The 24,999-nt window shown below is 35.5% G+C and overlaps 1 protein-coding gene across 1 annotated transcript in view; it reads right to left on the minus strand.

The window, feature by feature from the left end:
- pdgfc (platelet derived growth factor C) overlaps positions 1 to 24,999 on the minus strand; it is a 128,592-nt gene that overhangs the window by 32,523 nt on the left and 71,070 nt on the right. The window contains exon 3 of the mRNA XM_003221732.4: positions 5,538 to 5,718. Coding sequence (XP_003221780.1) covers positions 5,538 to 5,718 — 181 coding nt within the window. The remainder of the gene's footprint in view (positions 1 to 5,537; positions 5,719 to 24,999) is intronic.

Below are 24,999 nucleotides of genomic sequence, written 5' to 3' on the forward strand. Positions count from 1 at the left end.
ATAAAACTGGAAAACTGGTACAGTTTTAATTATTTAATTATTGCAGTGAATCAGTTTTTCAGTAAGCGCAAGATCATACAGTTTATATAACTTATGTCAGGTCTTCTGAACATCTGTGAACAGTGAGCAAGTGATATTTAGTTCGCAATAGCATTTTTGTAGAATATCAGCAGAACTCACATGTGGGAACTCTGGATTTTCCCCCCTATAAAATCTCCTTAGAAACAAGCGGACTTCCCTTGCCAGTTCAAAATCTATATGATAATCAATCTGTGGCCAGACTTTTGCCCTGGAGCTATTCTATGGTGATGTACTATGCTAAGCATTTTTCATTTCCAAATATGTGTTTAGCAAATCAGGAGCTTTTGTACATTTTGACTGATAATCAGATAAAGCTGCACTCTTTGATCTTATTTCATTTCCATAATATATCTGGTTTCCTCTTAAAGGACCTCCAAGATAATACAATTTGTTATTTTATCATAAATTCTGTTCTTAACAGATGACTGCCATGCTCAAAAGTAACTCTTAATTGCCCAAAGAGCCAACTAATGATGAACAAATTAATAGAAAAATCATATCCAACTGCAGAATTAGTTACGGAATTGCTTTGGCACAAAACATCTTCCAACATCTAAAGAGAATTGTCTAGACAGGTGGTTCCCAACCTTTGGTCCTCCAGTTGTTTTGGACTTCAACATCCAGAAATCTCAGCCAGTTTACAAGCTTTTAGGAATTGTGGATCCTGAAGTTCAAAACACGTGGATGACCAAGCATTGGGAACCACTGATCTAGTGTCTTCAAATGCAATGAATAGAACTGCTTAACACAAAATCTGGCATGTTGATTAATCCCAAATATAGTATTCCATTCAACCAACTGTGTAATGGTAAGCCAAAATATAGGAATTTTGATTCAACTATTATGGTAAAGGCCAACAACAGGATTTAGACCAAAACATGTTTTGGAAAACAGAGCTAGGATTACTGTTATGTGGTTGAAGCTGATTATAGATTAGCCACCTCAGTCACCTGATTCTTTAACATGGTTTTTCATCAGTAGCTGAAGTTTTTTTTTTTTGCTAAAAACACAAATACATGATGCTGCCTTTTATTCTCTAACAGCGCATTATGAGCCTTTGGAAAATTCGAAGTTTGGATTCTTTTTGAGTAATAAACAAAATGAAGATGGCTTTCTTTCAGACAGATTCCTACACAGGCAGTTAATGCTGCATACTAGACTTCATGATTATTAACATACATTTTCCTTTTAACAGAGTTAAGTATTAACTCTAGGTGCTTCCAGACAGTGTCAAAATGTGGGACAAATAAGTGGGGCAAAGTCTAAACACAGATCTGTCAGCCTCGGTAAGTGGGTCCCCACCATCGTGACACCTTTCTTTGTAGTGGATTTTAGAAATCAGCAAGATGGATGGGGTACATCCAGCGGAAGTTTACTTTTTAAAAAAATTGAATCTCCAAGATGTGCTGGACCTCATATGCACTCATGCGAATATCTAAAAATACACACAAGCAGATTTTTTATTATTTCTTCTCACCCTCCTATACATTCAAGCTCTGTTCAATTTCATAAAAATCAGAACAAAGGAATGCTTGCAGAGAGTACTCATTGTAATTGCTTTCCATTTGTGCTTCCATTTAGCTACCCGTGTGTCTGTGGCTCCATTTATTTACAACCCAGATCAGCTATTTTAGGATTTTTAAATGTGTACATGTGCTGGAGCAGTCCACATCATCATGTGTTTTCCTTCACTGCAGGGGTATATAGTCATCTGAATATGTGTATTTTTTTGGCCAAAATCGGGTTTTAAGTGCACCCTTTTAACATGTGTTTTTCAGCTGTTAATCCGTATCAGTGTATATTTTCGTAAAATGTCATTTAGCCACCCCTTTTATCTGTTTCTTCTGCATTTTAGGTCATGTGTAGAAGGGCCCTCCCTGAGCATATGTTAGACTACTGGTGACTCACAAGTTTTTTTGGAAAAGGAGAAATTACAATTCTTTGAGGGAAGTGCCAGTTTAAAGAATGCTGTTTCTCCTCCACTTTTGCAAGAGGCAAAGAGGAAGGAAGTTTGCTGGCAGCTGCACTCTGGCTGGATCTACACATCATATAATCCAGTTTCAGAATGCAGATTAGCTGCTTTGAACTGGATTATATGAATCTACACTGCAGTTAATCTGCATTCAGAAACTGGATTATATGGCAGTGTTGATGAGGCCTCACTTAGATTTGATAAGCATCTGTTGAACCCAGCCTGAGGAGTTACCAAGGAGATAATTGCATTTTGTGCTTTTTGAGGCTTTTTTATATGTGGCAGAAGGATCAAAAATGACTTTGGAAATCATTGACCTTAAGGGAATGCCCTACCAATGTCATTTGGCCAGCAGGGGTATGGGGAGATTTCCCCTTCCACCCCAAATCATAAACATACAATAGTGTTATTTGCAGAATAGTGATCAAAATATGTTTTCCTTCTAAGAACGGCAGGGAGTAGATTCAGACAATGAAGATCTGGCTGCTATGGGCTGACAGGGGAACTTTCACTGTTTAAAAAAACTAATTATCATGAATGTGCCCACTGAGACCAACAGCTCTTCCATGGACTGAATTGCTTCTTGCCTTTCTCTTGTTCCTACCTATAAGCAACAGGAGTAGGGAGTCTCGCCTGATGTTTAACTCCTCCTGTGTGGTGCGAGTAAGTGGAACTACATGCAAATCTAGGATCATGGCCACTGTCTCCATGTTTGAGGGGGCACTCATTAAAATTTTCTGAATATGTTTAATAACGAATTGGACTATAAATGTACACAACATTAAATTGGGAAACCTAGCCAAATGTTACACATTCAATATATGAAAATATGCATGCCATAACTGCACACTATGACTCAACCTAGAAGTATCTAATGATAAATAACTGGTTATCTGTAATTGATTCCTTGTCAATTTACTGAGATGTAAACATTTGGAACTTGATGATTAAATGCTAAAAGAGAAATACCAGCATGTTGTAGGTGTTGAGGCAATGAGAATGTGAACAGGAGGAGTGTATGTTTTGTTGCTGAAGTTAGTGCATCAGAGCACTGACATTTTAAAAAAACAACCCAAACCTAACATGCATCTATTTGCTTTTGGAAAACAGAGAGGTCAAACATGTTTTAAAAAATATAGATATGACAGTTAGTAATAATTTTCTGGGCCTCAGAAATGTAATGAATTACTTTTGAAAAGTAACTTCCAAAATCTGTATGCTTTGGTATAAGTTTCATTTATTTGGGAGGGGAAAGTAGAAGAAGCATGCCAGTATTTTTAATTTATTAAATAAAAAATTTCCATTTATGTTTCCCCTCCCCCCAATTGATCAATAATTTACAGACCACTATGCTATTTTCAGTATAGGCCTGATAAAACACAATGTGGCTACTACCACATAATTTATGGGATCAGAAATATTTAATACCAAATCTCCAATTCAAAGAGGGGTGTTTTTTGGGGGGGGGGGGGGGGAGAGAGAGACAGAGTTTGGGAAAAAAACCCAGCTTCAATTTGCCTCAGGATGAAAAATGTTTCTTAAGCCAATAATAACTACCTGCTCCAAAATTACTGTCTCTCAGATTTAATGCCTAGTATATATACAAAGCTCAAAACATCTGACAAAAATGCACTTCGAATGAGGGTGGTCATTCAAAAGCTTCTTGGATTTCCACTTTCTATCTCAGCTTCTATGGAAGAGAGTAAAGTGGGTTTCTTGTAAAGATATTTTGGCATAATTCTGAATGACAAATGACATACTCCCAGGTGCCAAGATAGACGGGGTGGGGATACAGTCACCCTCAACTTTAGCTCCAACTGGGGAGGCTTTGTTCTCAGTGCCCTGAATAATTAATAACTCCTTTGGCAATCAGTCATGCATTCCTTAATGGCACCTCAGGCATCAAGTGTCCCATTCACCCACTCCCCCCAAGTAACAATAGACTTTACTACACTAGGTGTTCTATGCCAAGCTTGTAACTGACATAATTTAAACTAAACAAGTCAGGAGAAAGAATATTACCCAGACTCAAACTGGAATCTTTTATCAGGTTTGTTTATATAGCATACAGTTGCTATGTAAATTATATCAGTATCAGGGAGATTTGGGGAAGACTTTCTTAATGTAATTTTTTGGCAAGTTGCTTCCCATCTTGCATACCTAAGGAACTTACATGCGAAAGTACTGGTGTATAGTTCAAGATGTAAAATGACTTTCTAAATGAAATTGTTAGGTATATCAATATACTGTCCAGAATACAAAGCAATGCTTTCCAATATTCAAAATGTCATTTCCAGAACTACAAAAATGATGAAATGCATGAGACCAAGAAATATAAATAGAAACCGGTTATTTCAGTTTTTTATTTCTTCCCAATATTACTGCATGCAAATACATTAGATTTACTTGGTATATGGTGTTTCCATATCAGTAAAAATAAATTTTACTTCAAATTGACACTTTGGTGAACAGCTTTGCTCAGTTTTCTTTTTGTCTGGGCTGTGTCTACTCTGAGGTACCTCAAATGCTTAATCAACATAAAAATTGTTTCTTTAAAATAGCTTAGTAAATTTAAATAAATTACTTCAGAATTAAACAAAAAGAGCTTCTAAAAGAGGCCTAAAATGTTCCTTTCACTCTGTGTGGCCTCCAATAACAAACACAAGCTTGCACTGTTCTATTTCATTTTTACTTCATTTTTCTTCAAACAATTTCTCTCTACTAATCCACTCAGTCTTTCATCTTGGAGAACATGAGGTTTGTTTCATTACTCATGGCTATTACTGATTCAGATATGTTCCAGTATTTTTTAAATAATAATCAACAGCTTTACCTCCATAGTAGAAGTTCTCAAATTCTTTCCACTTTAAGTCCTTCTTTCAATTTCTCTTTTAACATCTGCTTACCTCCATAGAGAAATACGCAAAAACATTTAGTGTAATAGGAATTATAGGTTATTTTATCTGTCTCCAACTAATCATCATGAATGTGCCTCTGAACAACTATAGAGGTACATACAATTAGGGGATGAGAAGGGAGAAAGCATTCTAGAGAAGAAAGCATGGCTACTTTGACACCATCTTAGATGAAGAAGGTCCCCACAATTTGAGAAATGTTGTTCCATCAATCCTGGACATTCATTCTAAATATGGTCTCGACTGACCATATTTCTTGAACAATGCAAGATTTCTTTTCTTTCTAAAATTGGGTTGTATGGATGTTATACATCCCTGTTACCTCCAGTATAACAGAATAGGACTCGTTCTGAATTTTTTTATTTCACTTTATTACACACAAGCCAAGCTTAGCTTAAGTTATGCCCAATGCTCCAGTGATACTGTATGATAAGAAAATGGTTTGGTAGTTTTGACCTTAGAATATTACACAATGTACAATATTTCTAAACATTTATTACATTAATATTCATCCCACTATCATTATACCTTTGAAAGCCAATGAGGAATTAAAAACTGATATTACTTACTGATGTGAGAAGTGTATAATGGATACAGAATCCAGGTTCAGAAGGAAGATATTCATCAGAAACAAATCTGATTCTGATCTGGTTCCCTTTGGAAATCTGTTTTCCTGGAACAGCAGAAGAACCACACCACCGTCCTAAAATACTGCCGTCACTGGGCTCTTCAATTTCTACAAAGTCATATCTACAATAAAAGAAAAAATAGTTTACTTACAGCATATTTATCTAGTAAATATTAGTAGAGAAACAAGTTATGTAACAAGGAATGAGTTCATTCCAAACTAAGGGCCCTTCTACACTTGCTGTAATACCTGGAAGTTACCAGGTTAAAAGGGGTAGTGGTGGCTAAACAACATGGAATACTGTGTGCAATTTTGGGCACTGCAATTGAAGGGAGATGTTGATAAGATGGAAAGTGTCCAGAGGAGGGTGACTAAAACGATCAAGGGTCTGGAGAACAAGCCATATGAGGCTGGGTATGTTAGCCTGCAGAAGAGAAGGCTGAGAGGAGACATGATGAGGGCCATGTATAAATATGTGAGGGGAAGTCATAGGGAGGAGGGAGCAAGCTTGTTTTCTGCTGCCCTGGAGACTAGGACACGGAGCAATGGCTTCAAACTACAGGAAAGGAGATTCCACCTGAACATTAGGAAGAACTCCAGCGCATATGCACTTTTTAAAAGCCCAAAAACAGCTGATCAGCTGATTGGGCTATCAAATGGACACATAGGTGTCTCAAGGGAAACACAAGTGGAAAGCAATTTGAACTCTCTGAAATTCTTTCTTTTACATTTTATAATCTTAAACAGGGCTTGAATTAACAATTTGGGGAAGAGAGAGATCTGACAAGTTTTTTTAAAATCCCTCTGTTATGCGCTGGACCTCATATGCACAAATGCAAATGTGCTTGTGTTTATATTAAGATATTTACATGTGCCTATATACGGTCTAGCTCATAATAGAATGATTTTTAAAAAAAATCTGCCTGATGTCCCCTGTCTGCCCTTCATAGTGATCCACTGCAAAAGAAGGTTGTGAGGGTGGCAGGGGACCATATACCAGGACTGAAAAGTCTATGTGTGAACCTGCTGTCAGGTCCCAAGATTTTTTGTCTTTGATTTAAAACATGGATTTTGGCAGTGTCTGGAAGCACCCTCAGTCACAGCTTCTTGCATCTTGATATTAAATGCAACTTCTATCATTCCCTATCAATGGATATGCTGGTAGCATAGGGCTGCTATGAGTTGCAATCCAATATTATATAATGGGACATGAGTTGCTTATTCCCAGATTAAAGCTATGAATGCCACCAAACTCCAATCAAATGCAAATAGAACAGCCCAACTGGAAATGTGTATGTATAGCCATTGATATATAACGGTTTATTTATCCACTAGAGTTCAGATGACCAATAAGGCCATCTGTCGGGGGTGCTTTGAATGCGATTTCCTGCTTCTTAGCAGGGGGTTGGACTAGATGGCCCATGTGGTCTCTTCCAACTCTACTATTCTATGATTCTATGAAATATATGAAAGCATCTAGATGTGTACTTGCATTTGCAACAAATTATTTTAGTTCACTAACTTCTGAAAACTTATATGAAATTAGGAATAATTGAAATGTATATTATTATAAGCTTGAAAAACAAATATACTGTAATTATCTTCATAGACAAAATACACAATGACCTGAATCCTAACTTTCCTGAATGTGAGTCAGTTAAAATTCATGATATACAGTTTTACTCTCTCTTCAGAGTGTAGTCCCCTGTATCCTTACAAAATCTCAAGAAACTTTAAGAATTATTTAAAACATGATTTGTTTGTGGCAAGGTCTGCAAATTAAAGGAGACATGATAGAAATCATATATTTACATAGAAGAACAGAAGACTGATTTAGGATCAAAACTTGTGAGTTTCAAATTCCAGTAAAAATGAAATGAAAATGAACATACAGATTTGAAATGAATGCTTCACTAAAATATTGCCTATAGGAATGTAGTCAATAACTGAATATTATTTGGGTTTGAGCAAGTCCAGGATATAAAAAACACGAATAAGTAAAAAGAAAATACATTGTCAGACCAATTATAAAAAAAGCTAAACTGGCCTATAGATGATGCCTCTTCAGCTTTCTTGTATTAAATTTCTCCTCACATTTTTTCATAACATGTTGTTGTCAAATGAAACATTACTAGCATCAATCTTTTTTAAAAATTTGGCTACTAATTTTTCATTCATTATACGTCTTCTTTTCAAAGGAGCATGTCAAGATCAAACAGATGCATGATCTATAAAATTTCAAGGAAACAGAAAGGTGATATGACATAACACCTGACACATGAAGTGAAATGAACTATCACCGACAACCAGAATGGCAGTTGTCCCCAGGTGATCATTTCAGAAACTTCGTAATCCCTGTAATACAGCTACAAGTATTATATTGCACTGTCCAACTCAGTATTTAAAGGATTTACTAAACTTGTTTTATTGGCCAATCAAATGGAGGTTTCTCACAGCAACATGATACAGTACATATACAACTAAGTGGCTTATAATGACTACTTCTCTTCTCAGACATCCTTTGGGACATACAGAAGATTTATTTCCTTTCATGCTCTTTACAAACAAGTCTATTTTTTGTAGACACAATGCCTGTTCTGGTTTTGACTTAAAGCCTAAGTGGAGATTACATCTATTCTGTCAAACGTGCCTTCCTAAATGCCTCCAATGCATCAAGTGAAAACAATGAAGGTATGTCGAATGGAGGCCCAAATAGCTGCTTTTTCATTCTTTTATTTTCTTACTCCAATAAACCCATTATTATCATTTCCTCACCACTAGTGTAGATGTTGGCAACTTGTGACTGTCAGATGTTAATGAACCAAATCCCATTACCCTACCCAGAATGGAGAACTGCAGTCCTGAAACATGTAGAACTCCACAAGTCATCCAATCTACTGATAAAATACATTGTTGAATTATTCTGTTTCAATAATCTAAGTGCACAAATTAATGTGGAATTAATGTGTCTTGTAACTAAAACAAGATAAAACAAAGGTGTAGAATATTTTGCTGCTAGTAATTCATGGTTCATAACAAAAACTCTATTCCTATCTGCCCATTCCTTCTTTCAGCTGCTTTCAACAAAAGCTCCTTCTCTATGCTTCACACTAGAATCTGCCCACAAATGGACCTCTGGACCTTTATCACATTTTGTGAATAGAACCCTACAAGGCATAATTTATAAATTTCTTCATTTGGTATAGTTGTATAGAAAATCACATACCTCAAGATATAATTGCACTATAAACATATACCACCTCGAGGAGGGGCTGGGTAGTTTCTATTTTTCATCAAACCATATAGCTGCTCTTTTGCTATATCCACACTTGAAAAAGCTTTTTTTCTAGCCCCAGCCAGCATAGTTAATTACACGTTAAAAAGCAACATTTCTGAGCTCACCACCCATACCAGTACAGTAGAGTCTCACTTATCCAACATAAATGGGCCGGCAGAATGTTGGATAAGCGAATATGTTGGATAATAAGGAAGGATTAAGGAAAAGCCTATTAAACATCAAATTAGGTTATGATTTTACAAATTAAGCACTAAGACATCATGTTATACAACAAATTTGACAGAAAAAGTAGTTCGATACGCAGTAATGCTATGTAGTAATTACTGTATTTATGAATTTAGCACCAAAATATCACGATGTATTGAAAACATTGACCACAAAAATGTGTTGGATAATCCAGAATGTTGGATAAGCGAGTGTTGGATAAGTGAGACTCTACTGTACTTCTAATTAACACTTTATTGCCTCTCTTTCTTGCTTTTGCTAATCAAAAATGTAGAAGCCACAGTGTTTTTTAAAAAAGCATATTTGCCTAATGAAGCAGACTGTGTGTTTTGAAAGAGTGATATATTTTGCACTTTTGTTACCCTGATGAATACATCTTCACTAAATATTGTTTATAGCCATACTTAGGACCTCATCACATTGAGATTCCTTAAGCCAGGGTCATCCGTGGAGCAGCAGGGCAAATTTGGCAGGCAGCAAGGCCAAAACATCTGGGGATCCAGAGGTTGAAAACCACTGCTCTAATGGGTAGGTAGATAGCATGTGTTGTATAACTACTTGGATTTATACGGAAGGGTCAAACCTTGTGACATCTGAAATGGTGCTTCCATACAGTTCAAAGTTTTAACACATCTTTGTTCATTTTAAACCTCACACGGAATTACTGAACTCATACACATTATTGCTCTTTCATCTTCAGTGCTATACTACAGATATAGTATAGTGATGCTAAATTCCTATAATAGTGCAATGTTTTTTCTTCAAATTAGTATTAGAGTTGTAAAGTGCTATAAACAAATCTTATTTTGAATATAAAGTCATGAAATAAAATATTTAATTCACACCTATTAACCACTTTGCGAAAACAGTGGCACAGGGAAATTTCCCTCTCAGTTATAGTTTTTAGAAGATATAGCTAGATATTTTTATTGAGACTAAAAAAACGGATTAAAAATATAAATACTCATGATAAAAATCATACCTCTTAAAAACATGAGAGAGTAGCAGTTGAATTAGTGGTATATTACCATCCATTTGCAACCTTTTAGAAAAAGTGATTCTCTTTTTTTAAAAGTATAACTATGACTTTTCAAGATTTTTAAATTACATTGTATTGTGGAATCTCCAAAGAGGAGCTGCACATGTCAAAACTCAAATTCGTATTTATTTATTTAATTCATATCCCACTTTTTATGACTAATAGTGACAATGCCTACATTGGCACACAGATTTTAAATAGTTTTCCCTCTCTTTCTTGCCAGTTATTGTCTTTTACAGACAAAAAACCCAACAGCAACCATGCTTTTTGGACACATTGTAGACATGCTGAATTATTGACTGAATTCAAGTGTATACCAAGTGAAAATTAACTTTTGATAACATACTGAAAACGTTAGCAAGCTATCAAAACAATACAGTATATATGTAAGATTGATTTCACTGGCTACTTCAGAAAAAATGAACTGGAATTTTTCTCTGCACCTACATGGATTTGATAGCCTGCCAAATGGGATCAGATGTGCATCAAAACATTCCTAGTGCCACACATGTTGAAATCTGAGATGCTATGAAAGGTAATGCAGCAAGTGAAATTGGTTAGGATGCCGCAGTATTTTCATCATCTACATACTGCCCGTTAGATTACAACATAGAATGTAGATACAATTGGGAATGGATATAGCCAAAATATAGCAATCAAAATACTAGGAATGGTCAATCAACATTAACTGGTAAATTATTTGTTGTTTGTTACATAATTGTCATTTATAACTTCTACAGAGCTGACTATTTTTTCATAGAAATCAATTAAAATAAAAAAGAACAAGATTTAATACATCTCACTCGTTCATTTCTAGTTCACAATGCTGCTACTGCCTAGGAATGGATTTGTTACACCCCTAGGCTGCAGAGACACCGCAAAACCATGCTAGAGCCCCAGACTATAAGCAAAGCAAATTGTTTATTGAATAATATATGTAAGCAATAGCAAATCAAAGTTCAAAGACAATGAAACAAGGTTTTAGTCCACCAGGTACAAGATACTTGAAGCAAGGGTCCAAGAAAATCAAACACAAGAATAAACTTCAACAAGGTATCAAAATTAGTACAAGGAACAGGAACAAAACTGGAAGAGATAACAGGATCTTTGACTGGAACAAGGAATCCAAACTGCAAAACTTGCAGGAACAAAGACTGGATAATCCAAAATTCCCCAAGAGCAAAAACAAAGACTGGAACAAAACTCAAGCTTGGCATGAAAATCCACAGAAACATGAAAACAGGATTCTATGAGTCCATGAACAGGAACCACGCTTGATGAGCAAAGTTACCACCTCTGAAAATCTCTCTCAGAAGTAGTTCCCCTAATAGCTGAAATCAAGGCCTCTTTCCTTGGGAAGTTTGTTCAAAACCTTTTATCATTAATAGCCTTTTGCTGCATCTCAAAACCTTCCTTTCTTGGCTCTGTTGATATATAGCTTTCTTTCTGTCAACCTCATTAGTCTTATCACAACTGAAATGCCCATCTGGCAAGAGAAAGTTTGACCTTGATTCTCCCAAGGAATGTGGTTCAAGCTGCCTGCTTGAAACCATTGTGTGCCTGTTCCCAGAATCCTCAGGGACAGCAACCTCCTCTAATTCTGGCTATCCAGAACCGGCAGACCCATCTGGCTGCATGAGAATTCTAGGCTCCAACCCAGAGTCGTCTGATAAGTGAGGTGCAGGTACTATCACAGGCTGAACAGGCCCAACCCAAGGCTCACCTTACAGCTCAGGTGCAGGCTGGGCTATAACAGGATTAGCAATTCACTTAGGTCTCTTCTACACAGGCCCTAAACTGTGGAAGAAACTGGAATAAAAGGGGGTGGCTAAATGATATTTAAGGAAAATACATGCATTAACAGCTGACAAACAAGTGTTTAAAAGGTGTATTTAAAATCTGATTTTGGCCAAAAATATGTGCATATTCACATGACTGTATATCTCTGCAGTGAAGGAATACTCATGACTTTGTTCCTATATGCCTGTGTGGACTGTACCAGCGCATGTCCATGTTCTAAAACCCTGAAATTAGCTGATGATGGCTGTAAACAAATGGAGCCACAGACACACAGGTGGCTAAATGGAAGCACAATTGGAAAGCAATTACAAATAGAACTCTCTGCTACCATTGTTTTGTTCTGATGTTTATGAAATTAAACGGAGCTCGAATTTACAGGAGCGTGAGAAATCTGCTTGTGTGCACATTTAGATATCTACATTAGTGCGTATGAGGTTCAGCGCATCTAGGAGAATCAATTAAAAAAAGAAGTAGATGTTCCCACATGAGGCATACTGCAAAAGGCAAGACAAATGGTTAACTTACAGGGAGCTGACTCAGATCAACTTAGAAAACTGATTTAGAAAAACTCAGAAATGAAAGAAGAGTCATTAAAAAAAAAGCAAACTTCCAGTGTATCTCAGAGTCAATTTAAAAAAGGAACCTATAAGACTATAGACAAGGAGGAAACAAATATTAATTTAGAGGCTATGGTACCTTTATATGTACTATTTCAATAGAAGATTGTGACACCTTAAAGAAAATACGCTATCTGAGAAATGATTATGGAATACTAATAGCTGAAAAATTTTGCACTGTATGCAACAGACACCTAAAAATGTATGTCTATTTGAATAAAAAAGGAAACTTCTGCCGGATGACTCCCATCCATCTTGTGGATTTCTAAAATCTGCTACAAAGGAAGGTGCCAGGATGCTGGGAGAGCATTGACTGGGATTGACAGTTTCATGTTTGGACTTGCTGTCAGGTACCACCTTTTTTGTCCCACTTATTTGTCCTGCATTTTGATGCTGTCTGGAAGTGCCCCTAGAAAGAAAGATAGTTCTTCAAGTCATTGAATTTTTCAATAATCCCTCAGTATTTTTCCATCTTTAAAGACCCATCCAAAAAACAAATAGACAAATTACAAGCCAGTAAAAGTGTTTTACTAATGCATGTGGTTTTTAATGCCTCCAGGTATTTTTCCTTCCTTTTGATGTGGATTTTATTGTTATTTGTTAAATCCAAGCTTACTTTGGCTTGCTAACTTAACGCACATAGCATTGCTTCCACCCCTGTGGTTATTACACTCAAGGAATTTCTAAATTAAACCAATGGGTGTAAAACACAGAAAACCAACAATAATAGTACAAGAGAATATGTGAATGTTGGTGACAATTCATCCATATCATAACTCCAGATTTACAAAACAAAGAAGTATTTTTGATTGGCAACGAAGTAGCAATGCTAGGTCTCAAGAAAAATGCCAGGCTTGCCATAATTCATTAAGTAAATATTTTTCAAAAGGGATTAAAAAACAAAGTAGTATTCTTCCTAATATTCACAAAGCAGGAAAATAAAACAGGGCTAAGATTTCTGAAATCAAAAAATGGGTAGAAAAACAGATAACTCTAAAGGCACTGCCGATTGAGGCTAATGTCACCAGGGTCAGAATGGCAGTGAATTTGCTTTGAATTTCAATCCAAATTTTAAAGAAGATCTTCTTGTGTTGAAATTATCCCAAAATAACGTTCACGTTAGAGCCTTTTCTGCTCCACTAACATTGGTACCACAAGTATCTGCTCTCTTGCAAAAAATAACAAAAATTGAATTCTGCTCCAAATGAGTAGAAGCTTTAAATTCAACACTGCTTCATATAACACTAAACTATAGTGCAGTATTATTCTCAAACATGTCCATTGTGTTTCCTCTCTGCTCTCTCATCTTTTTATTTATGGAGGACTTTCTCTGAATCTTTCAGTGCTGTTTGCTCTACTTTAATTTTATTTGTTTATTTAACGGCTTTTTAAAAAACAGCTACTGAGCAGTAAGTTTTAAACTGTATTTTGGTTAATTGGTTGTTAGTCACCAAAATGAATTAATGAATTTCTTTACTATTATTTTACAATATTTTATTATTGTTTTAACTAGTTGGATGCTGTTATCAATCATTATGTCAAACTGGACTTAAATGTACAAGGATGAGATAGAAATATATAAATGTATACAATGGATCCATGGATTCTGTGTCCACAGATTCAACTATCTATAGCAAAAAATAATTTTCAAAAATTCCAAAAGCAAACCTGATTTTGCTCTTTAATATAAGGAATATCATTATACTGTACAACTGTATATAATGGGACAAGCATGTATGGATTTCAGTATTCATGATGGGTCATGAAAACACATCACAGCAGATACAAAAGGCCCAATTTATATGTATTTTGATTCCTTTTCAAAGTAGTCACTCAATCAATACAAGTATGGAATTTTCATAAAACGTTTATCGCTATTACTGTGCTAATAATTTTCTGCATGAGCTGGTGACCCAATTAAATCACACTAACTTTGTGGGCCCCCTCACTAGTAACACTGTATACAGACTAAGAATAACTGGGCCTCCTTAAAGTCTTCTATATTATGAGTATTAGTGTTATATTTATTTATACCCCGCTTTATCTTCCCCAAATTGGACTTAACATGAAGTGGCTTAACATGAAAGCATCAGCATAACCACTGAAAATATACAAATATATGAACATCAAAACAGGATCAAACAGCATCAAAAATTCCCACAAAAACAAATTCAAAGTCAAAAGCCACAGCATTCCCTGAATTGACCTTAAAAACCTTTTAAAAGCTTGTCTGAATAAAAAGGTTTTAGCCTGCTGCCAGAAGGACAGTAGGGAGGGGCCATTCTGGCTTCCCTTGGCAGGGAGTTTCAGAGTCATGGGGAGGCCACCCAAAAGGCCCGCTCTCTCGTTCCCACCAACCATGCTTGAGATGGAGGTGGGACTGAGAGAAGGGCTTCTCCAGAAGATTTTAGGATTCGGGCAGGTTCGTAAAAGGAGATACGATCAGCCAAATAGATCACTAATGTTTTAAAGTAAGATATCTTTATTGAAAACTGAATATTCAGAAGCTTTCAAAATATACCAAAGATCATTTTGTACAATTACAACTTCATATTGGGTTTGTATTAATAAGGTTCACCCTCATTAAATTTACTTTCACACAATCCAACTTTGGATAATTTGTTTCAATATCTAATTTGCTCAGTTCATCTAATTTGTTTCTTCTATCTTTGTATAAATGAAATTAAAATTATACAAAAACCAATTCAGCAGAAACTATTGTAAATCAGCCATTCATGCAATTAATCTGTCCTTCAGAATGTGATTTCAGATAACATATTTTTTAAAAAATCTATGCAGTATTATTTATTTCTGTTGAGTTGCCAAGCAGAGAATTTCCCTCAGTACATATTATCACATCATCATAATATTTTGTCCTTTGTTTAAAAAGCCTTCCAGTTAGCCACTTACCTGAGGCAATTAATTCCTTCAGATCAGTGGTGTTAACACACCCACCAAACTGCACATTTGTGACATTTGTGTCCAGAGGAATAAGCTGGCACAAAGCAAGTGAGCATGTTTTTCCTTTGTAAAACTCTATTAAAAGGATGATACGCGCTAAAAGATTATGAGAACAAGAAAAGATGGTGTAAGCAAGAAATGGAACAGAATTTTTAAATAGAAATATCAGTACTATATGAACTGAAGACATATAGACACAAAGATCTATAGAAGTGTAAGATCTAAGAAGTATAAAATTCAATAGAACAATGAAATAGGAACACTCATAAACAAGGCAGTGGAGTTGTGCAAAATTTCAGGCATGTTTGTAAGTTGTTACTACTTCAGCAAGTTTCATGCATAGGACTCGACTAATGAACCAGGGATCACCACAAATCCTTACTCAGACAGAACAAAACTCCTGCTGCCCAAAATTTCATTAAAAGTTCATAATTTTTCGTAAGAAAGAGGAGGCAGAGATGGCATTTTTCACCAGTGAAGCTCATGGACTCACAATTTCAAGGGAGAGGGGATAGCATGTATTTGCTCCAGTGTATTTGCTTTTACAGCTTTTCACTACTAGCCAAACAATTAGCTGATTAGGTCTGCTTCCCTTGGGAAATTCTAAGGAGTCATGCATCTGGACAGAGTTGGGTTTCACTTCTAGTTCTCCAGGGAAAGTGTTCTTCTGGCGGGAAACGAGACCCTATTTAGGTGTTTTGCCGCGAAGGAAACCTTGCGGAGTCAACTCGTCAGCTTGAGGAGTGAGATCGTGTGTGGACTACGCTACTCCAGTTCCTTGTTTCCATGACCGAGTTCCAAGCCTGCCTTGTTTCACGTTTGACCACGGACCTCGCCACGGACCTTGTTCTTGCCTTTTGTTGCCTCGTATCAAGTCTTGTTTAGCCAAGAATCTAGTTTGTTTTCCAGCCTTGTTGTCAAGCTTCAATGGAATAAAAGACCTTGTCATCTCCCCACACTTTGCTTGGCAAAGTGTGTGTTTCGGTTATTGGATTATAACTTTGGACTTTAATATCACATATTGGACATTAATTTCCTGGACTATATTTGACCTTTCCTGAAAGGTCTACTTCTGAACTATATTCTTCACTTGTTTTTATTGACCTTATATATTCCTTTAATAAAGATATTAGATAGAATCTGGCCTCTGTGCATGGTTATTGGTGCTCTGTAGCCTGGGTCCTGACAATTTGTCAGGGGTGCTTTGCTTGTGCTTTTGGTGCCCAAAGACAGAAGGGGATTGGACTCAATGGCCCAAAGGGTCTCTTCCAACCCTATTTTTTTTTTTTTATTATTATTATTATTATTATTATTATTATTATTATTATTATTATTATTGCTTGGTGGCCAACTATAGACCGGCCCTCCAACTGTCCGAAGGATCGTGAACTGGCCCCCAGTTTAAAAACTTTGGGGACCCCTGATTTAGAGAGTGACTTGGCCAGGGTGCCAAAATGTTTAAAACTCCCTAAAAATCAGTGAGTGTGTGAATCTTTCTGAAACTTTGGAGGAACTATGCCCTGGTTATGTTGCGTCATTGTAGAGAAATTCAAGGAAGTAGCTCTTATGGGTTTTGAAAAAAACAAATGTTACTCATAAACACTTTTAAAAATTCCCAAAAATGAGTGGATGAGTGAAATGTTCTGAAACTTGGGGGGCTTACAGTGGTAAATGTGTCCTATGAATTTAGCAAGTTTCATTCTGATAGCCATAAAAATGATGGAGAAACAAGCTCCATAGTTTGTTGGCAATTTACAAATGCAGAGTTCAAATATTATTGTTGTTGCTGTTGTTATTATTATTTTTCAGATAATATTATTGTTGTTATTAATGAGATGATTAAGGAGACAAATTCTCTCTAACTCCCCTCTACACCCCTACTCTCTTATTTCTCAAGCAATGAATTGGCTTTCCAACATTCCAACTCAAGCAGGAAGAATAATAGAGAAATTAGAATTTCATATAGATTCTGACCAACATTGGCACATGTCAAGGTGGGTGGATACATTATTATAGTGTTTTGAGCAAATATGATTTCCCCCCCCCCCCCACAAAACTACAAAGCTGCAGTGAGATAGAAGTGGGTTATGTAGCTAATCCCATAGCCAGTCAAGAATATTGCCACTCTGAACCAGCCCTGAATCTTGTGGCCTATGTAGATGGACCCCAAGGCCCTGTGAACAAAGCTTCCCTGTATCGACTACCACATTCCATACACATAGTGACAATGTAATTACCTGAATAAGACAGGCATACAAACTGCATGAAATTATGTCCAAACAAATTAGTCTTAATTTATAAATAATGAATGAATAGATGATGGATAGGCAGACAGATGATTGATAAATAGATGTACACTAAAAGTATTCATTTAATTTCCATCACAGTAATTTTTGCTGTTTTAATTGAAATAATTTTATATTTTAATACATAAATGTACTTTCCAAAAGAAGCAGCAGCATCTCAGACAAAAAACATCTTTAATGTTCCCATAACTTTTTACCAAAGAATCAAAGCCCTTTCAAATGCCAAATACGGTACCTGACATTGAATAAGAGCTATAAGAATCTGCTAAATTCTGACTTAAAGCTTCTCTCCTGCTTCAAGATGTGATTTGGTACATGCATTCAAATAGGCATATTTAAACTACCACATTAATAATAAAGCACAAGTTACTTTGCTTCTAATGACCCAGTTCTGTAACATGGGCAATATTCTGAAACAATTGTTATTATAACAGTGTCTTAGCTAGTTCCTGCTGGTATGAAGGTCACATTAAATGAACCTTCAAAAGATAATGAAAAAAGAGAGCTGTCCAATTTGAATTTGCTCTCTATAGGCAACCTTTCAGTAATGGGAAAATACTGCCTGATATATTCTAAAGATACATATTTTCAGTAAATTTACTCTCAAATATAGAAATGAGTAATTTCAGCAATTTTCCTCCTGCTATAAGTAGTTCTTGAAAATCTAGTTTTCACAACTATACACAATTTAGGTCTTAGTCTGTGTGAAAATCACATGTGATTGTTTTGCACATAAAACATCATTTCCTATACTGGAAATCACATTTTATTATGGAAAATATTTTTTGCATTTCTGCCCAGAAAAATGTTAAGAATTCGTTTTGTGTAAAATGTGCACAAAGTTGATTTGCACAGAAAACTGCATTTTCTGTGTGGAAAAGAACATTTCAATGAAGAATTTAATGAATTTTACAAAGAATAAGTCCCAAACTTCATAGATTCTCATCAATCAAGGATTCTTTTCATCAGAGTTTCTCAACATTCAAGAAGCATGTTATTTCAATCTTTTTTTGAATATTTTCAAATATTATTTTAGTATACACACAACTATTTAAATTCCATACAGAGTATGTTTTTATTATAGCGTTTTTCATGGCTTTACACTTGCATTTACCTACTGACTTCACCGTTTATGAAACCACACACAAATCTCTGGATTTTTGGCTTCAGATCTCTGGTCTGCACTGTACAACTGAAATATAGAAGGTCAGCAGTAGAGACCTTCTGTTTTATATGTCTCTTTATTGTCCTCATTTACTTGCATCTTTCAGTGAGTAATGAACAGAGAAAACGCTCCATCAACACTAATTGTTCCCAGAATCTCCTAGACAGAAACAAGATCTAAGAGTGCAGCACTTATTTCCAAGGAAAAATAACTCCATTAGAAATAGAGCCAACAACAGTAACATGAAACAATTTTAGAAGCAATAAATTTGGATTTGGCACGTTTACCAAAATATTTTGATACTGGAAACTAGTTTAGTTTCTTTAAACAGGCTGTTTGACATAGAACACACAAGTCAGGCATTTTACAAAATAGAAAGTTTGGTATACCAGATTTGGCAGATAGTGGTGTGGAAAAAGAATTGTGGGTTAAATCATTGACCGAATGTGGTGGACTTTTTCCTGGTAAACTAGAAGCAAACCCATTTGTTGTTGGAGCAGTTAACTGAGTAATTTTACAAGCAAAAACAACAACCAGCATCATATAACTGAACTTAACACACCAAGACATCTTACCAATGCAGTCTGAGACTATTTAAACTTTGGGGGATATATAATTCTTACCACACACCACAATGTACAATGGCAATAAAATGTGGCAGTATATGGTTGGTGGGAAGAGTGTCAATGATTAATGAGTAATCAATCACAGTTGCTGTACTGATGGTACAGCAACTGCCCATATATACTTTTAATTTTCTTGTTGGTCTCAATCTATGGCTCTGGATGCTGCCCATGGTGCAACACCATTGTATTAAGTAAAAATACAATTCAAGTCCTTCCTGCACTCTTGGATATTCATCAGTACTGTGTTCATTTCTAGAAGTGCAAAGCAATGATGTTACTGGGCGTCCCCCTTGAAAGGAGATACATTACAACTATAATAAAATGAATCAGATCTATTCTGTCTGTGTACTCACTCTTTTTAAACAAAGAACACATTTCTATATACTCCTTTCAGCAGATACACATTACTTGTACTTATTTTGGTTTCGCTAGAGCATTCAAATATGGTTATATGGCAAAAAATAAAAAATAAACAACCAAAATAAGAGGTGAGGCTTACAATGGAAGAAATTTATCTTAAAATTACCATACATACTCGAAGATAAGCTGAGTTTTTCAGCCCTTTTTATGAGCTGAAAAAAGCCTCCCCGGGCTTATAATCGGGTCAAGGTCAAGCCAGCAGTGGAGCCTGGAGGCCGCTACTTGCAATCTTACCCACCCTTATCAGTGTTTACTTATCCAAAGCCTCCCTCGCTCTTAACCAAGAGAATGTTTTGAAAAGGGAAAGAAGTCCTTGCAAGTCAGGAAGAAGAATATATATATATATATACCCATTAATCTTATAAAAGCATTTTTCCCTGAAATATTTGTTAATCTCTGCTACAAATATATAGGCATTTCTCTTTGCAATCCCTTTGTGCCTAAATATTTGTATCTATCTATATACATTAATTTTATATATGAATTTCCCCCTCATAAGTTTGCAAGTCTTTGCAAATCCTATATACATATAGATATCTAGAGATGTCCATGTACCTGTATATCTGTATCTATGTGTATACATTATTTTATATATGAATTTTCACTTCACATGTTTGCAAGTCTTTGCAAATCCTAGGCAGATATAATTATCTCTATATAGAGAGATGTCTAGATATATATATATATATATATATATATATATATATGAATATAGATATATAGGGCTTCCAAATATTGCAGGGGAAATGCACCCACACCCACACATAAAGAGATTTCTAGATAGATATAAACATAAATATATAGGGCTTGCAAATATTGCAGGAGGGAACAGCAGATACACACACACACACACACACACACACATAGGATTTGCAAACATTTCAGGGGAAAATGCACATGTGAAATTAGTATATATAATTATAGATCTATATCTAGCTCTGCATTGTTTATGTAGGCATTGAATGTTTGCCTGTTATTATGTTGGAAGCTGGCCTGAGTCCCAATGTGGAGATAGGGCAGGGTACAAATGAAGTTATTATTATTATTATTATTATTATTATTATTATTATTATTATTATTATTATGTTATTAATACCATGTTGTTTTTTTGACCCTACTTTTCCACTTAGAGAGCTAGTTTTTCTTTGAAATATGGTAAATATTCAAAAACCTTTAACCTACTGATGCCTCAATATAATTAAATTTCATTGGGATCTATTTTCATTTTGAAATTTATCACTAGCTGCTGTATTTCCCACCCTCAGCTTATACTCAAGTCAATAAGATTCCCCAGTTTTTTTGTGGTAAAATTAAATGCCTCGGCTTTTAACTGTTCAAGAGAGCCAATAACTGTATATTGGGGTTACTGTCCTTTTCCTTTTGCATGTGCATGTGTCTTTCTTTCTGCTTTTGTTTTTGCTTTTCCTTCTTTCTCCCCCCCCCCTCATCTCTCTCCCCTCCCTTTGTTCTTTATATACTTGAAGGCCCAAAACATGTATTGAGTAAAGGGGGCCGCCAGTTGAAAAAGCTTAAGCAGCTCTGATCTAGACTTTTCTTTTTGTGATTTCAGATTAAATGCATTTTTGCTGTTAATGAATATATGTGCATTCTCTCAATTGCAGGTGGTTTCTGCAGGTAAAGGTTATAGGCACACATATAAACTAGAAAAATAGGTTTTTCATATCTTTTATCTTTGCATACACATATAGTTCTTCTTAATCCAGAAAACTAAAAATCTGCTCTTGACTAGAAAAACTAAAGGACATCACTAAGCTTCCTCTATTTATTTACCAGTAAGGCCGAACTGAAATACAAGAAGAACAAACCAGTTCACACTTGCAGGAGATAGAGAAATGAAATAGGTCCTTGCCACATCTAGGAAAGAGCACCATTATCAATTAGCATAAGCTTACATAGGCAATCCACAGCTAAGCCATTGCTAAAAGTTTTAAATCTGGAATGGAGTGAAAGATTTATACACAGAGAGAAAAACAGGTCTGGATTTGTAAGCAGTTATAGCAGCTATGAATGCAGAAATAATTTATCCAGACATTTCTTCAAAGCAACATCTGGGGTTCATCCACCTGTTCATCTTCCAGTGTGTGTTATGCCAGCAATACCTTTCTGTATTTTACATAAAACAGTCTAGATTAAAAAATAATAATAAATGGGCTCAAATCTGACCTTTTCAATGACAATATTAAAAATATGGCAAGGCAGATTTCAGTTTCCCAGAGCATTTTGTTATTGATCTGAAAGTACCCAGTTTTGAGGAAACCACCCCAGAAAGCACTAAAACAAGGAACCAATCAATTAAACTATATTAATAATCTGAATTCAGTCTTACATGTTAGAATTAGGTCAAAGGATGTCTTTAAAAATCATATTCTGTATGTTACATAGCTAACCCAACACAAGGATTACTAGAGAACAAGTAATGATTAAAATAAATCTTGATTGTTTGGTAAATGGTCAATGTTATTCTTAATAACATACACTATTTATTATTAATGTCAGTGCTTGCATTTTCTGCATTTCATTTCCCTCTGACTTCATCCTGCCTCCACATCAACTGAGTGTATAGACACCTAGAGCTCAATGTGTCAAATGAACTAAAGTTCACAAAAGTCTCTGCCATAATAATTTTGCAAATATTCAAGATGCCTCCAGATTCCTTTTATTTGGTGGCAATAGACTATCACTACTTCTGGCTTAATTCTAGTTTTTTAACTGATACCCTCCCAGTCCCTGGCTGAGGTAGTATGAAGCAATCATAAAATTATACAAATACATGACAAAAGAAGAAAAATGGAAATATCCAATAATTATTTGCATTGCATTAACAATACAAGGCAGGCTCCTGGAAGTTGTAAAGATGTCAAACTCTGGAAAGGGATTGTAATAGATAAGTCAATGCTATCTACACAAAAGGAAAGATGGAGAGCTTTCTAATTCAAGATGCTGTTAAAATACTCTGATATACACTGCTGTATTTATTCAACATGAAAAGATTAGCTCATATGTTTTTTATAATCTTTTGCTACAATGAACCCTCAGTTATCCAAATGTTTAGTCTATTTATTATGTTTATCATAACTCACCACTCTATAGTACTTGTTTCATGAATTCAATAGCTAAGCAAATAATTTTCCATTGCAAAAGTACACACTTCAAAGGGAATGTAACGTATTTGATGTTGCAAATATATTTCTGAAATACTTGTACCATTATTTCAAAGATAAAAAGCAGCTTAAGTATTTAAAAACTTATACCCAGAAGGAATTAGTACTAAACCAGAAAATTCTGCAAAATACTTGCTTGGTGACTGGAAGGAAACAAGAGTAAGCTGATTTCACTATTGTCCTACTTTTATACATAGGTAGTTCCCATGTCACCATTTTATACTACTGTGTTCTTCTATATTAATGTTTTCTACTTACACACACACTATGACTGTTGCATATTTCCTTTCCACTACTACGTTATTTCTCCATGTTACTACAACAGTACTAAGATCCTTATATCATTGCCTCCTAAGGAACATCAATGCACTCCTGCATATAATAAATTCCTACATAAGGGATTCATCATATGTTTTAGACTACAGCAGCAACAACACATGACCAATGACATGCAAGATAATGGGAGTTGTCACCACTGGAGAGACAAAGATCTGCTTATAACAAAGGCACACAATCGTGTCCCTCTAAATCTGTTGAACAGCATGTTCTAACTGCCCCTACTATGGGAATAGCAATCCAAAAACACATGGAGAACTAGAGTTGCTTGCCCTGATGCCAGTTGGAATGGTATGTTATGTTACCTGTAATGGTATCCTCTTCTGGATAAACAGACCAGTGTAACATACTTCAGTGTAAGGCTCCAGGATAATGTGGAAAATATAAATTTATGTATCTTTTTAAGAACATAGTTTGCAAAAATATGCCCAGAGCTCCATTTCACGAGGTGGATAGGGGGTTATTGATTCTTTATATTTAAATAATCAAAGAAAGTCTTTACCTAACCACCACAGAGCACAAATTCAAGAACACTGCGCCATGGTCTTCAAGACTTAGACTGGATCTACATTGCCATGTAAAATCCATATTATGTTTTTGAACTGGATTATATGGCAATGTAGACACATATAATTCAGTTAAAAGCAGACAATGTGGATTATCTGATTTGATAATCTGGATTATGTGGCTGTATACATCCAGCCTCAGTGTTTAAGATCTAAATAAATAAAAGCTTTAATGACAGATTACAGAAGATGTATGAAAAACAGGAATCAGGTGCAAATGGGAATTCCCATTTAAATTGTTCATATTCTATAATTTATTTATTTATTTATATCATTTCTATCCCGCCTTTCTCACCCGAAGGGACTCAGGGCGGCTTACAAAACTGGCAGAATTCGATGTCAATACACAACAATACAAAATAATAAAACATAAGCAGTTAAATACAGATTTAAAACAATACAAAATACTTGAGCCATTCATCCACAAAACCTTGTACATAAACCTTAGTCCAGACCGAGTCAAAGCCAACAAAACTTATTCTTTGAAAGCTTGCTCGCATAGCCAGGTCTTCACTTTCTTTCTAAAACTCAAAAGGGATGGAGCCTGCCGGATGTCACTAGGGAGGGAGTTCCACAGCCAAGGAGCCACCAGAAGGCACATTAGTTTCATGTTCAGTTTGGTAGATAGGGGAGACCTGTGAGGCACACATGTGAAAGGAATGTCTACATGTAACAACTTTTTGGTAAAAGGTAATTTTAAAAATGGAGAAATTATTCAAAATATCAATCCAGGTAAATACGGAATTTCTGTTAATAGCAATAATAGGGAACAAAAACATGGGTGCAAAGAATCAAGATTTATTCAAAGCAATGGTTCTAGTAGGAAAAGTGGTAATAGTCTGAGGATGGATAGATGAACAAA

Source organism: Anolis carolinensis, chromosome 5, assembly GCF_035594765.1.
Source record: "Anolis carolinensis isolate JA03-04 chromosome 5, rAnoCar3.1.pri, whole genome shotgun sequence".
Classification (NCBI taxonomy): domain Eukaryota; kingdom Metazoa; phylum Chordata; class Lepidosauria; order Squamata; family Dactyloidae; genus Anolis; species Anolis carolinensis.